We start from the raw sequence: 16,530 nt of genomic DNA, 5'->3' as shown, positions 1-16,530 counted from the left end.
CCAGATGTGTTTGCACAGCAGCAAATTACCATTTGAACTTCGACCAATCATTATTGTTTACACTTCTATAACCGGCTACCCCTATCAATATGCAAACTGGTCTCTACTGTCTCGGATTCGGATTGATTTCAAACACTGCCTTAGCAGTTAATTAATTATAATAAATCGAATGTCATTCTTATATTGGCAGCGAACGGGGGGTGAATCTAATTGAAAAGTTTCTTATCTCGTCACTCTCCTAGAAGAGAGAGAGAGAGAGAGGTTAAATACTTCTTTTCTACGGGGGTACGAGTCTTTTTGAATGCTGTCCCGCTAATCAAAAATAGCTAGATTCCAGCTAATTTATGAGAAGAGACGTGTAACCCCCTAACAAGTCTATCAATAGTTGTTTCGCTTTAAAAATGTAACCTTTAATGGCTCTTGCCACTTTTCTTGTAATTGATTTAACGTTTTTGTTTTTCCATTGTTCTTTATCTAAACGTTCGGACGAGACAGCGGTCAATAAGATTATAGGGTGAAAAATCTGGTTCGACTCTTCTTGGGCAAGCGAACAGAAACACTTGTAATTGGTAACTCGAAGAGCGAAACCTTTTAATGGGCAGAGCGAAGCGCTGAGAACAAGTTAACATTGACACACATTACTGCATGACTAACAACTGAATTTTGCCGCTTCCATCACTTCCAATTTAAGCAAAATAATTTCGATTAAAATGTGTTTTTTTTCCCTTCCCCCTTCGCTGTACAGAAGCATTTCAGAAACGTTTCTTTTATTGCATTTTTAATCGTAATAATGGTGGCGTAATGCTTAATTTGTTAGAATTGTATCGTTTTTAAAAGCAATTTAAATGAATTATTCGTTAGTTAGTAAATTCGAATTAACCGGGACGATTTTTGCAACGTTATAAAATCGCTGTCGGGAATAGTTTATCAGCCAGAGAAGGCTGTCGGAGATGGCCTATAAAAGAGTCTAGGTGGGGCCCCCTAACTGTCAGAAGACACCACCTCCTTAAGCAACCGCCAATTGTAGTTTGGTAAATTCTCTTCTGTTCAATATTCAACGTTCGTTTCTCAAACAGATGCCATTATAAATTTGAAAAAGGGGGGGGAGAGCGTAGATGAGTAAAGTAGATCCAGGTCGAATGCACCTCGACATTTGGGAGCTGTCGGTGAACGATAAAACATTCCAGCAGATACACGCGATTAGAGCAACATCTGGCGGTTGGTCCTCCTGTTGGTACGTGTGAAAAGGGTCGAGGGACATCTCGCGGGGTCAGGCAAACGTCCGGAAGACGGCACGCACACGCCGCATTTGGAGGAAAACCGCTAATGACGTTCTGATGATAGACGTGACTTTTTCTCTTTAATCCAAGCAAACCGACGGCGGAACTTTTCGGTCGGAGCGAAAAAGAAAGAGAGAAAGAATAGAAAAAATCAATTGCAGTCTCAGACACATTTCCGGCCTAACCTGGCCGTAAACTATGTGCAGTCTACTGCACCATAACGGTCTTAGGAGGAGGGTGGCAGGTGAGAGCTCGATACCTGACACTTCCTTACCGATAGCTCTATTTAGGCCATTATTTCGGACCCGGGGTCAGAACCCTGCACAAAGTGATAGCAGATGGCCCGGGGAGAAGAGGGGGCGGCGAAATGAAGACCCGCATTCACTCCCCCAACCCCGTTTCCACTGCCCCCAAAACTTATACATCAACTATTCTCCCCGGTGACGTGGAAGCCAAGTGGGTCCTGCTTTCTTTTGTCCCCCACGTGTCTGGAGGGGGTAGAATGCACCCCACACGGCGTCTCTAGCCTCCCACCAACAGAGTTCGGACGTCCCTGTGGCCGTGGGTAGCCAATTACCTAGCAGCCTGCCAGCACGGCTGGCTGACCTCGGTGTGTTGATGACAAGCTAGGACGACTGGCTACTGTCAGTCCAGCGGAACTGAGGATCAAGTCCAGTTCTACCGCTCCGACCGGCAGCATGAAGTTAATGGATGTGATAGCTAGTGAGTTGATATCTTTTACCTACGGTAGCCGTTCGGGTTACAGGTGTCAGGTAAACGTCGCATACGCCGTCGTATCGCGCCTTTTACTATTGATAGATAACGTATTAATCGTAACCGAGATAAATGCTAAATAGGAATAATACAGGCCCTCCTAATTTGGATCCCCAGTCGAAAGGTAATTTATTTCGTTGGCTTCTAAACGTGACAAATAATTCGATTTTAACCAAAGTAATTTCGTTACGTTTTTTCCCCCGTAACAGGCGCAAAATCGCTAACCTTCTATACAGTTATTCGTTTAAATTTGAAATTTGCCGCCTTTCGGAGGTTTTTTACTTTTCTCCTTTTAAAAATCAATAATTGTTTTATAAATCTAATAAAAGTAAACTTCGTAACTCTTTCTTATAATCATTTATCTGCAACCTTGTAATTATAGATTTAATCTAAACGACTCTACCCCTAAGCTTATGTCTATAGAATCGATACACGCCAATAATTCATTATCTGCGATTTTTTCATTGGCTTCTCGGATTGTCTTTCTTTTGTCTCCTCCAACAGTTACAGTTACGATAACAGTCTTTATTATCTCCGACCTTTTCATTGGTACGGGACGGATTCTTTCTAATTTTCTACATAATTTCCTCCGGTTATCTACGATCCATTAAGACCTCCGTCGATTCGAGCAATTGGTTAAAAGAACAACACTAATTTTATCCGTTTTCTTAGAGAATTATAGGCCTAATTATACGAGATTATTATTATTTTTTTTTTCCCTAGATTAGAATGTCGTTCACGATCCCCAATACATTCTAAATTTTAGGATGTTTTGCAATATAACAATACGGAAATTTACTTGTCAAATATTGGGCGTATCCGTCCCAGATATGATACGTCAATGCGAATAATTTTTGATTAACAATTAGAAAAATCAGATTAATCTATACATTTCATCCCATTACTAATCAACGAATTAGATTTGCCCTTAAAAATTGGGCATTTTTGCATACGATTGACTCATTCGACAGCTTATTGGAGAGAATAAACAATTTATTTAACCCCTCGCGACTATTTAATTAATTAATTATTCTTAGAAATGTATTAATAACCGGGAAAATAATTTTCTAGAATCGATTTAAAGAGGCCTGATTTGAAATTTATGTAGGCTACTCGAGTACACATACACATACTCCGAATGGGAACTATAAAAACCGTTACGTGTGCCATTATTGGTATTTAAAATAGAAGAAATTCGGAGTATATCTAAGCGTAGAATGCTTATAAAAAAGGAAATATTTGTTAGTAAACACATAAAAAACACTTCCTACAGGAGAATTTTTCTGGCAATGTGTGTCGCGGTATGTCGTAGATAGGCGTGTGTAATCTAATCATGATCATAGGTGGAATTTAGCTTAGCTGTTAACACTTTAAAGGAGAAAATATCGAAGAGTCGATTTATATAAAAGTCTATTGTCTTGAGTAATTAACCTTACCTAAGCCCCGGAGGAATAGGATAATTCTTCGTGTCAGAGCTTCGACACATGGGAGGAAGATAATTTCCTACCCTTGCTTTTATAGTAGAAGGCATTATCAACAAGAGCTGTGCCGTCACGTCTGGCACAGACCGTTCTTTAAATATTGGTATCACTTTTATTAATGATGGCCCGTATTATCTGCGGATGCATCTATTGTTCCGGAGTGGCCAGCCAACGGGCAGATGGGAAAGAAAGGTAGTTGATATATTATACATAGATAAGCATCTTGGACCATAGAAAATAGAAATGCTCGTGTCCAATCAGTGAGGCAGATGAGTTAGCTTTAAAAGACGAAATAGTATAAAACGTTTGTTGTTGCTTTCAGGACTGAACGGCGGGGTTGGTACACCCACATCGTGGAGGTCTTCGGACACCCCTGATGACCAGTCCTTATCCTTGTCTCCTACCAGCTGCGCCACACCCTCTGATCCAGATACCGACCTCACCTACACCATTGGGGTGACAGAGAACACGCCCTACGCCTGCCAGTTTTGTGACAAGGCCTTTCCTCGTCTCAGCTACCTGAAAAGACATGAACAGGTAGGTATTTTATCACTGGGGGTTATCCGTATCCACTCGATGGTAGCGAGTATCGAGGGTCGTAACCTAGAAGATCCATTAGATCTACTGAAAGGTCTGCCAATGGTCTGTTAAAAAATACTTTATGAATCAGAATGCGGGAACCTACCGTGCATAGTGGGTGGAGTAAGGACACGTTCTGTCAACTTATGACGTTTGGCTTTCCACTTATTATAGGGTTGTATAGCTTATTCTGGTCTTTGTCCGTTCACCCGGCTTTGGGTTGCTTTCTGAATACTTTAACCTGTTGCCAAAACGTGTATATCTAATTAAACAGATTACGGAGGAAATTTTAATTTTTCTAGGATTCGTGCGTGTAATTCGAGCGTAACGCGTGTTTTACGAATTAGTTAAAAACAGAGACGGTTAGAAAAGAGGAAATTCGCTTTAATCGTACTTAATCTTCAAAAATTGATTGTCTTAATTATATTTGTAATTATAAGTTCTGATGACGCGGGCCTGTTTATATGTATTCTGGAGATTCTCGTTCGAATGAAATTATTCCCCGAACGAACAACGCATTAAGTAGTCTGGAGCAAGACGGACTGGTGTTGTTCACAAATGGAACTAAAACTTTGGATAGTTTGTTTTATCGATTGCTTTTCGGAAGTACACTAATGTTGGCCCTAGAGGATATGTTGGAGAACGAAATTTAATTATCGTGGGACAGAAAGTGGTGTAAATCACAATTAAAATCACTGTGACAAAATATTGCAGCGTGTGTGAGGGTGCACGTTTCCACTTATGCTACAGGTGTAAGCCTTTTACAGAATTAGCCTCACTCCCCTTGGGAGCTAGTCAATTAGTAAAGGACGTCATACAAAAGTAGCGCTTCTTCTAACGACGCTCTCTAAAGTGACAAGACGGAGAAGGACTGGAAAATCAGATATTTAGCTTTTTACACGTTGAATCAATTAGTAGTGGAGATACGCTTCGAAATTACACATATAACTTTCAGTTAAGCAAGCAGTTGGCGCTATCGATTTAATGTCCACCCCCTGTATATTTATTTAAGAAAAATATGCCTTTCCTTTCAGATTCACAGTGACCAGATGCCGTTTAAATGCGACTATTGCCAGAGATTATTTAAACATAAGAGGAGCAGAGATCGGCATATCAAACTACATACGGGTGACAGAAAATACCGATGTCCTCATTGCGAATCGGCATTTTCTCGTAGCGACCATCTGAAGATTCACTTGAAGACTCACGACAATGCAAAGCCTTTCCAATGCACCGTTTGCAACAGAGGCTACAACACAGCAGCTGCTCTCACTTCCCACATGCAAAACCACAAAAAGGAAAGCCAGGCCGGACACAGTCCCTTCCGTTGTCTCCAATGTTCTGCTTCTTTCACTAGCTCCAGGGATTTACAGGTAAGCATCGACTCTTCTTTTAAATATCAGATTTTAGGTAAAATACCACTCCTACATAACGCAATACATACAATTCAAATCTAACACCATAAAAATGCCACCATGAATCGCCATCGATCGTTAACCATAAATGCACGCATTGAATATCATCTTAAGCATGGGAGATGTTAACTGCTTCTGTCACTGATTTAACAAACAGTAGGCCTATAAGTCACGTTGACAAAAAGCCATTTTGACACTTTATTTATTCTCCACTCTTCATTTGCATTTTAAAACACGCGCGTAGAGAATTCTAGCATTTTAATCGATATATATTGCATTTTATTTATTAAAAATGAGCTTATATAAAACGAAAGAAAGGCCTTTGACGATCGTTAGCCATTTATTTTTCGTTTTAAAATATTGTCTGAGAGATTGATCATCGTTTAACGAAATTTAACCGTGTAGTCGTTAACCAGAAAGAGAAAAACATGTTATTTGAAGTAATTATGCAGATAATTCGTATAAATAATGTATATACAGCAATCAGAAGCCGATATTAATACAAATACTTCCACATATATAATTTTTTTTTCTCCTCTTGGATTTATTGCTGGATGAGGATCGAAATAAGCGGTGTGGAAGAGCGAGTTGAGTGGCCTCGAATTTCTTTAAAACCGTAGAGCAGCATCATTTTATGGTAGAAAATGGTAGGGTAAAGCATTGATGGCAGACAGATATGAAACACGCAATAGCTACACCCACTAAATAGGCATTCCCTCCGCCCTAGCCCGGAGCCGGTCCTTCGTGTCTAGATAATGTTAAACCAAGTATGCAGCTCGATAGATGGTACCAGAGTGAAGAAGCGTTTTTAATCTATTCCGCTACGGGTAAGAAAAAGAAAATTAATGAGAGAAGTGTGACAGGTGTTTGCGTGTTTGACAACACAAAACTGTTGCGAAGAGCTAATGGTGCAAATTTTAGTGCGACCGAGCCAAACTAATATCAATTAGAAAGAGACCACCCGGCAACTGAAAAATGTTATAGGGGTAGAAGACGGTACCAGTATCGGTTTTATAAGTAAAATTCGTTAGCCCTCACGCTACGAAATTGTCCAGTTCAACGTACTTTACGCCCACAACTGCCTTTATCCACGTTGGAACTGAATATCCTCCCACACGGAACGAGGTTGATGCTTTAAACGTTGTTTACGGCAATTTCTCGCAAGTCGCAACCTCTTAACTGCCATTCAACAGTAGCTGCAACTATCACGATCGGATGCAATTTGAATAGCTATTTGCCACGGTAATTGTTTCATTAGCTGCGCAAATTTATTGTGTGTCCGAGAGCCGACTTTAGACGATCAAAACTTGCAACTTGTTCGATTATTAAAAGAAGAAAGGGGTTTTTATCGATAAAAGAAATGGCAGAAATAATTCGTCATTTTAGTATAATTTAACAATTTCGTTGGGAAAAAGAAAGAAATGATTACCTTAAAAGCTGACGATTTATTCCATTCAGAATTGGGATAGATGAGGTTTTCTAATTAGCGTGCGGGGATGATAAAAGCTTTCTTTAATTAAGATACTTAAAACGAAGAAAGGAAGGATTGGAAAATCTAAAAATTCAATTTGAATTTTTAATTATGATGAAATTTATTACGGTTAATCAAGAGCTTCTTTGTGTAACTAATAAGTTGCATTTCTTCTACAAGTTACCAACTAATTTATAAGTTTAATGAGTATAACGACTTCATCCCTCATTTAAATAATACTAATGATAACGTGGAGCATTCAGAAGTTAGGGAATTACACAGTTTAGTAAATTGCATAAAGGACACTTGTAGATTTTTATAAACGAAGTCAAGACTTTAAGTGTTGTTTCGACTTCAATTTTCTTGGTAATTTAAAGCAATGGTGGTTAAACATTGTAGCGGAAAATCATCCGGATGAGATCTCAAACAATATCAAATCCTGAATTGGTAACAAGATCACTGACCCTAAACACACTCCACCCTTCACTAACGGTCCGTGGCCAGTACGGTAGTTCTCACGTTACCCAATAATTATGTGAAAATCAATACAGACCGACCAAAGTAGCTCGGGCAATTTATTAGTAATGACAGGTTTAGCTAGTGGCGAAGGCGTAGAGCCTTTTGGCTCGACTCAAACACATTACAAGAGAGAGGTACGAAGCGTAACGAATCAACTATAGTCAAGAAATCCCGAGTGACGACGAATCTTTTTTTAATGCCAAACTGCTCTCCGAATTCAAAAGCCCTCCATTGTAATAACCATGATTCTGTTTCGTGACTATAAGATGTAAATTTATCGCTTTCTCCGGAAGAATATAGTCACGATAAGACACCTGTGACTTGCCACCGCTTGCTAAAAACGTTAAAATAACGCCCGGTGGAGTATCGGGTGATAATTTATCTTTAACTTATGATAAATAACACTTTGACTCTTCTTTTTTTTATTTTCAGCATCATATCAACACTCACAGAGAAGACAGTTCTTCTCCAGCAGATAAATCTTGCCAGTGTGCCTTTTGTCCTCAATTTTGTCCTACACCAAACACTCTTAAACATCACTTGGAACAAGTCCATCCTGTCGAGAGTCAGGGTAGATGTTCTATTTGCCAGGAAACATTTTTATCGTTAGAAGCACTGAGTCAACACAGAAAGGTAGGTTTTCTATAATTGGCAAGTGCAATGTCATCAATGTTACGTCCTGTCTAATTGAATCGGAAACCTATACTTATAACTCATTACACTCGACAAAAACTTAATGGTAGCTCGAGAGATAAATAAAGAAAAACACGATAAAGTAATTCGAATCATTAGAACGACTGAAATTAATATCTCTTTTTTACGAAATAAATTTAATTCTGGTAATCGTAACGCAGAGATATCTAATTAAACTTTTCTTTCCTTTTCCAGCTGCATAAGGAAGAACCGGAGCAAGTTAATGGACTCAGCAATATAAACTTTACGTGTAGCTTATGCAATAAAGGTGAATTTAATAATTTCGAAGAACTCCAACTGCACGTGCAATCGAATCACATTAACGAACAGTTAACAGATCCTAGTATAGCTCACTGTCCTCCATCACGAATCGACCAGGCTGGCAATTTCGACTGCGAGTATTGTACCATGAAATTTTCTTCTGTTCAAAGTTTGCAACAGCATACGCTAACGGTGCATAGTTTCACGGATGTGTTGTCCAAATGCAGAGAAAACGTTTATTGTTTCCAATGCAATATGGTATTTTCGAGTGTTGCAATGCTCACCGATCACGTTCGCACTATCCACGAAACTGGAAGTGTGCCTTTGAAGACGGAACCTGTCGAACATCCCATAACTAATGGCAGGAAGAAAGCTAAGACAGAACACGTTCTTTATAACGGTGCTTCTCAATTCAGCAATCCCAATACTTTACTCTGCAGCCAGTGCAATGCAGCATTTCCCGATTTCGAGTCTTTTAGAAACCATTTGAAGACTCACTTAGACGTGATCAAGTTCTCTTGTACCGAATGTGACGGAGAGTTTGGCAGCGAAGAACAGCTCGATAATCACGTGATTACCCATTTTCTCTCCACCAGTACAGAATATGGTTGCCAGTGTTGTTTAAAATTATTTACTAAACCGGACGAATTGCAAAAACATCTCATGGATATTCACGCTCATCATCTGTACAGATGCGCTCTTTGCAAAGAAATGTTCGATTCTAAAGTTACTATTCAAGTTCATTTCGCTGTTAAACATAGTAACGAGTGCCGATTGTTTCAGTGTACCACATGTAATTCCGTATTCAGAACCGAAATGGAATTCCAACTACACGTTAAAGTTGCTCATTTATCAAAACACCAACCTTTCAGGTGTCTCTTATGCGAATTGTCTTTTCCTACAGAATTGCAACTACAGTATCATCTTCAGAGTCATAAAAAGCAATTTGTGTGTACACTCTGTGATGAGGCTTTCCATGTTGAATTTTTGTTAGATCGACATTTGCAAACTCGTCATTCCGGCGAAACCATGGCTTCGACGGATCCGCAAGATATTGACGATAGTGTACAAAATCTGAGCTTGAAAACTAGAACGAGACACGACACTACGTCTCCGACTTCCGATCACAGGAAAACGATTCGTTGTGAACTGTGCGATAACACGTTTCCGTCAGATTCGTCCCTGAGCACGCATCGTAGACAAGTTCACAACGTACGCACTCAGAAGACGGGACAGAGTGCAGTCAGTTTGTTTTGTGCTTATTGTAACGAGTCGTGCAAATCGAGGACGGAGCTGGAAAATCACATGAAATCTCACACCGTAACTCCCAGTAAACATAAATGTAATATCTGTGATGAGATCTGTCCTTCGGCTACCACCTTGGCCGAACATAAATTGACTCATTGTAAAGTTGTAACAGGAAGCACGTGTGTGGTGTGTAGAGTGGTTTTAAAATCGGAAGAACAATTTTTTGCTCACGTTCAAAAACATAACAGCGGTTTACCCACTCCATGCGTCGTTTGTCGACAGACATTAATGTCGGATGTTGAAGTGCAAATCCACGCCAGGTTTCATTTGAAGAACTGCGAGACACTGTATTCTTGTTGTGTGTGTACTAGACAATTCGAAGCCAGCAATCTTATAATCACAGGAAAACACGAGAGTATGCATACTTACATGTGCAAAGATTGTTTTCACAGCAAAACTGAAGATCTTCGTTGCTCAGAATGTCAAGTCAAATTTGAAAGTATTTCGGAACTAGAGAAACATAAACTTACTCACAAGAAAACATATCAGTGTATTAAATGTCAAATGTCTTTTGAAACGGAAGGAGAGATTCAGTTACACGTTGCTACTCACGTTCTTCAAGAAGGAACCAATCACGAATGCAATCTGTGCCACAAAGTTTTCGATTCTCCAGCCAAACTGCAGTGTCATTTGATCGAACACACGTTCGAAGGATGCTCCAGTTATGCGTGTTACATTTGCAGTTCGGTCTTTACCACACCTCATCTCATCCAATCACACATGTTAGATCACGGACTCAACTCACGACCTTACGATTGCAGCCAATGTCATCAAAGATTCTTTTTTCGTGCAGAATTAGAACATCACGGGATAGCGCATAGTCACTGTAATCAATTGCAGTGTCCCGAATGTAACAAAGTCTTTGCGAATTTTGTCAATCTAAACAATCATCGAAAAATTCACGAACAAAAAGGAGGAACTTTGAAGTGCTCTTTGTGTCCGGAAGTGTTCTACACGTCGGCCGATATGCAGCAACATCACTTCGGGTGTCACAGCGATACCGATCTTCACGAAGGAAAGAAGTATTTCCCGTGTACGGAATGTGAAAAAGTATTCCCTTGTATGAGCAATCTTCAAGGTCATATGAGAATTCATACGCAGGGAACTAAATTCATTTGCCCACAATGTAATAAAGAATTTGCTCTTTCGAGGAATCTCAACATCCACATGCGATCCCACAGCGGAGAAAAACCATACGAATGTCCAATCTGTAAGAAACGATTTGCCAGAAAGGAAAACAGAAAAGCTCACTTAAAATCGCACACGGGTCTTAAACCGTTCATGTGTCCTCACTGCGGAAAAACCTTCTCCAGAAAATGTCACGTGAAAGAACACATGAGGATTCACATAACTTCGACTACTCATCCATGCGAAATGTGCAGTGAAACATTTTCTTCCACACGACAATTGAGACGACATATGGTGAATGCTCATCAAAAACATTACGATCACGTGTGTACCGTCTGCGGGGATGTATTCGAACACGCCAAGAGCCTCGATCACCATCTCCAAAAAGCTCATCAAGTACTGACAACATGCGTGGAAGACAATTCGTTAGAAGAGATGTCGGAGTCATCGCCGGGTCAAAGTTCGTCTTCTGGTGACCTGAAAGATCTAGAAAGTAGCGAATGCAGTAGTATGTTAGAAGAAGGAGCGGAGTCACCCGTTTCTGTGACCGATGATAGCGTAGTGCCCCCGGCCGAGGCGTCCAGTTAAATGTCACCAAAGCGATCATCACCAGCTGCCTTGTGTCTCTTTTTGTTGTATATATATATATAAATATATATAAATATGACTATTTATACACTAGGTGTATATAGAACGGTTTACAAAAAAGGGCTTCCTCATCGTCGTTTATGGAATTTTTTATTTATGTATTTATTTTGGAGAATTATAAACGCGATGTTACGGAAGATAACTAAAGAAACCCCCTCGTGTGCACCATTTTTACCCAACTGCACTGTTCGTGTTAAAAACACACACACACACACAAAAGCCTCGGTACTGTTTGCAAATTTTAAACATTTATGAAAATGTTTCTATATCCAGTCTGTTGCGTATCGTTGCAAAACACACTTTAATTTATTCGGCCCTCAATAAAATGTTGAAAGATCGAGTTGAAAGTCAAAATGTTAAATTGTCAAATGGACGATAATCTCTTTCGAACAAATTTTTCACCTTTTAACACGGGAATATGGTTTTTATCTTCCATTCTATCTTTTCAATCAACCAAAAATTGGAATCACATTCCTTAATTTTCGTCGAAAATGTAGATGTTTAATGGTTTTTTATATATTTTACAGAGGGTCCAAGAAAAGAATGTGTACAATTTTTAAACCTGTTCGGAAGAATAAATTCAAGTTTTCAGAAATTCCAGTTTTGATTTCTTTACAACACAGTAGGATCTAGGGCCTTGTTGGCTGGCCATCTCTTCGGGCCCATTTTTAAATAATAGATTTAAAAAAAAAAAAAAAAAGAAATACACGAAGCAACTGTTACAAGAGTTAAGTCACTGTTAAAACTCCCTAAAAGTTGGGTCCTCCGGGCTTCGCGAAAAATTTGAAAGATTAAAATCTGTATTTTTATACCATTCACGCAGCTCATTTGATGTTAAATTATATAAAGTAATAATTACGCGAAGTATCATATATTTCCTTTTAGTCGAATTTCCGACATAGCTGGAAGGATAAAACATTTGGCATCACGTTAACTCATCGTCTAGTCACGTTTGTCTAATATTTAAAACTGCCTTTTTGCAGTCCAATTGTGAGAAGTAAGACAGCGAAACTCGGCTGGTATCTTTTATGTTGAGCGCATACAATGCTACCCGGTGTCCCCGCAATGAAATATGTCCTCTTTTTAACATTTTAATAGCATTTCTTCCGAGTTTCCTGGTGAGATGTAGACGTACGATTAACAAAAGGTGAGAATGTGAATCAACTGCTTGTCTCTCTTAATGATCAAACTTAACTCGGAGCACAACTTTGTATCCCCTTCGCCGCTTAACCTTCTTTTTTTTTCGTAATGGGCATTCTTCTCGTATACCATACTTTATTGTCGAAAGGACCGACTTTTCGTACGTTAAAAAGCCCTCTTTAAAATATTGGTCACGTGATTGCCAATTAAGTATTCTCGGTGGATTGCCTGTCGCGGGGGTCGCGAGTTTACAATTTGAAATCTAAGCAGAATTTCGGCTTTATTTAATGATTAAATTTAAAATGCTGGATAATTTAACCTTTAAACACTAATTAGAGAATTTTAAAACCGAATAAATAAACCGTTTTATTAACACGAGTTTATAAACACGTCCGTCGCATCGACGTGACGCGACGATTGCGCGTCGTCGCGTCGCTCGTCGCTCTCTCTAAATAATAAACATTTTAAATTAAACGCAAATTAAATTAAATTCTCTTTAAAAGTAAATATTTATTACGTAACAAATACGAACGGATAACGTTTGACGAAGAGTTTATATAAAAGATAAGTGAAGTGCGAAGCGACGACGCGTCAGTACTCCATAAAAGTCTTATATATAAACGTAATTAAGCAAATATTATTCGACTTAAAATTGTATACTTGTTTATACGAATTTCTATTCTAAACAATAAAACGAATAATCTTATCAGTTCTCGTATTTGCAACAATTAAGGAAAACTAAATGGGGTTAACCCACATCCCGAAGCTATGCCTAGGTTTTCCATTAATTAAAACTGGCAAAGAAACTATTAAACAGGAAAATAAACTAAATAAATAAAAAGGGGAGGGATTAAGAATGTCAAAACCTGTTATACAAACAAATTGTTTCATCCAGAAAAATCAAAATAAATTACTAACTTAGATTGACAATTCGGCAAATTATCCCACAAATGTATTTAATTTCTTAACGATAGATGGAGACACTAACTTCAATGGTTCTCCACCCTTTGTTGCGCCAATTTTTTTTTTTTTTTTTTTTTTTTTTCTTTTTTAAATGGTGTTTGCAATGTTTAATGGCATTCGTCATTCGTCTCGTGAATTTTTCTGTTTTAATTAAACATAAAAATCATCTTTATGGATATGATACGCGACTTATAATTTATCCCCTGTTTTTATGTTACAGAGGTCGAATTTTTAGAGTTAAACACCCGAAATTAGCTCTGTAGGATGTAAAATATGTTTAAGATCTTTTCATTTTCTTAGATTAAATCATTTAAAATAATAAAACGACTGTTAATGCATAGAAAGTGGCTTATGGTAGTGCAAGTGAATAATGGCGGCATTTGTATTGTTTTTTTTAACTTCTCACTGCCGATTGTTAATTAATTAAATTATAAAAATGCCACACGCGTTATAATAGTTAATTTTTTTTTTAAATAAAATTATTTCTACAATAAACAAGTAAGTCCATAAACAATTATATTGTAGAGTATGAAATAATTATTATTTTTTGGTTAAAATTGTAGAAATATTTGGAGAAATTGAGAGAATTGTAGAAGTAAAACGTTCTTGTAAATATCTCTAGAATTTGCAAGAAATTTATCGATTTAACTCTGTCAAGTTATGTAAAGTAGAGGCGAAGATCCGAAATCAATATATATAAATCAACGACCGTGTCTGTTATGGATGTAGAAGACAAGATATTTACGTGCATGTGTCGAAAATTAAAAGAGATCCGCTAGCAACAACTATGATACCAATGGAAATGGAAGTATTCCTTTTCCTTTTTCTTCTTTCTTTTCCATGGTAGAACCACATAAACATTTATTTTTTAAATCCTCCTTAAAACGTTCCAAACATTACTGGAGTAAATTACAGATGCTGACTTTTTTTCCTGAAGAAAATAATTATTTCTTCTGTAATAAACAGTCGAACCTCTCAATAGCGGTCACTTTCTAAACCCAGGTCATTTTTATTTTTTCGAACAAAAATGCATACAAATAACTTCCAACTTCCTATGTTGGCATCGGTGGCCGTTGTTCGGAGGTTCGTGCGGAGTATTGTACTGTATTGTTAAATATAGGCCTATATAAAATGTCAATAATTCTTAATATTATGCGAGGAAATTTTTGTTATAATCTTTAAATTTTATCGCACGATAACATTTGATTTATACCATCGATTATTGAATTAATATATTTAGAAAATGGATGAAAAGTTAGTGAGAAGAGTATATATATATATCTCTAAAATTAATAAAATAAATCCATAAATAATTTATATAGCCTATAAACCTCTATATAATTACTTTTACATAATTATACTCTATTATGAAGCTTCTATCGCTAAATTTATCTATTATTTTATAAATTTTACACACGAAAATAAGCAGTAGTTACGCTAATTAAATATTGTCTTAATAGGAAAATGAAGGTAAGCGTATAAAATAAAGTGTAGATCTTGAGAAATTTCCATGCTTCAGATGTGTCAAAATGTATATGGACCCGTTTTATTGAATTCGTGCAATGAAGTGAACCATTAGTTTTGGTTAACGCGAAGAGAAATTGATCTATCGATGCCCACACGATGTTCATTATGAGATTATGGTTATGAAAGTGGATTAAATTGATATAATACACGGATTAAAGCAATATTGCTCTATCAGATCTACTATTATTAAGTTGGTGTTTATTAATAAATTGTTGATAGTGTAATTTTCAAGTGCCGAAAGCATCGTATAATTGTCCTTTCTCATTAAAAATATAAAAGAAAAAAACGTAAAAGAACGTTATAAAAATTAATTTTTAAATAAAGGATTTCAGTAATTAAGATTTTACGCCGCTTCTAAATTAAATAATGGATTATATCAAAGGAAAAGTGAAGAAATAAACAACAAAGATTGGATAGGACCCAAGAGATGTATACAGAAGTAGAGCGATGGAAATCGATTCCGGACTCTCCTAATCTTGCGATTCAGCGTGCATTCGGCTATTTAACTACATGATGTAATTCGAAACTTATTAATGTTAATTGTAATGAATGTAAATAATTAAAAATAAAATTAATTTTGAATTATAAATAAAATAAAACGAAAAAAAGTCTAAAATTACAAAGACAAAATGAGTTTTAATAATATATTAATGTAAATTTAAAATGAGAAAAAATATTATTGTTCATTGAATTAAATTTGGTATAAATATTGATTTTAATGTAAAAAAAACTAAATATCGGGCCCGAGAGAAATGATATAAAGTATGGTTTTACAAAATTTGAATATTTAAAATGATGTATTTTATAATTTATTACATATATATATTATTATTTATTTTTTTAAAACGAATTTAATTTAAATTTAAAATTATTAATCGAATATAATGATATTTAATTCTTTCAATTTTAAAACTAATAACCGAAATAAATACGAAAATGCTGTTTTATGTTATCGACTTGATCATTATTTCTTGCCGGCAGGAGTCGTTGTGTACGCCGACTAGTGGTTCCACGTGTTTGTGGTTAGTGAATTTTATTTACTTTATCATTATTTTTTCTATGAATACCGAAAATGGGAAAGACAAAACAGAGGAGAAAAACACATCGTAACCGTCCTACTGGTTTACCCAGTGTCAAAGAAGCAGAAACGGATGAATTATTGGAAGAATCTCCTAGTAAATATCAGACCCTAATCGAGAAAGTAAGCTTTATTAATATTGTTTCAATAGTTCCGTTTTTTTTTGTATTTATTTATTTGTTTATGACAATTTATGCATTTAACTTACATATAATACGAACTTGCGGAACGATATGGGTTTCTCGCTGCTGGATACTGTTAACGG

General features: G+C 36.9%; 1 protein-coding gene across 1 annotated transcript in view; it reads left to right on the top strand.

Moving 5' to 3' along the window:
- LOC136971614 (zinc finger protein 423-like) overlaps positions 1–16,530 on the top strand; it is a 93,069-nt gene that overhangs the window by 38,915 nt on the left and 37,624 nt on the right. Inside the window, exons 3-7 of the mRNA XM_067266091.1 lie at positions 3,858–4,072; positions 5,149–5,487; positions 7,952–8,152; positions 8,408–11,492; positions 16,249–16,388. Of these exons, the coding sequence (XP_067122192.1) occupies positions 3,858–4,072; positions 5,149–5,487; positions 7,952–8,152; positions 8,408–11,492; positions 16,249–16,388 (3,980 nt within the window). The remainder of the gene's footprint in view (positions 1–3,857; positions 4,073–5,148; positions 5,488–7,951; positions 8,153–8,407; positions 11,493–16,248; positions 16,389–16,530) is intronic.

The sequence above is a fragment of the Centruroides vittatus genome, unplaced genomic scaffold (genome assembly GCF_030686945.1).
Source record: "Centruroides vittatus isolate TY-2023 unplaced genomic scaffold, ASM3068694v2 contig_2634, whole genome shotgun sequence".
NCBI classification, from domain to species: Eukaryota; Metazoa; Arthropoda; class Arachnida; order Scorpiones; family Buthidae; genus Centruroides; species Centruroides vittatus.
This window is presented reverse-complemented; position numbering and strand designations above follow the sequence as displayed.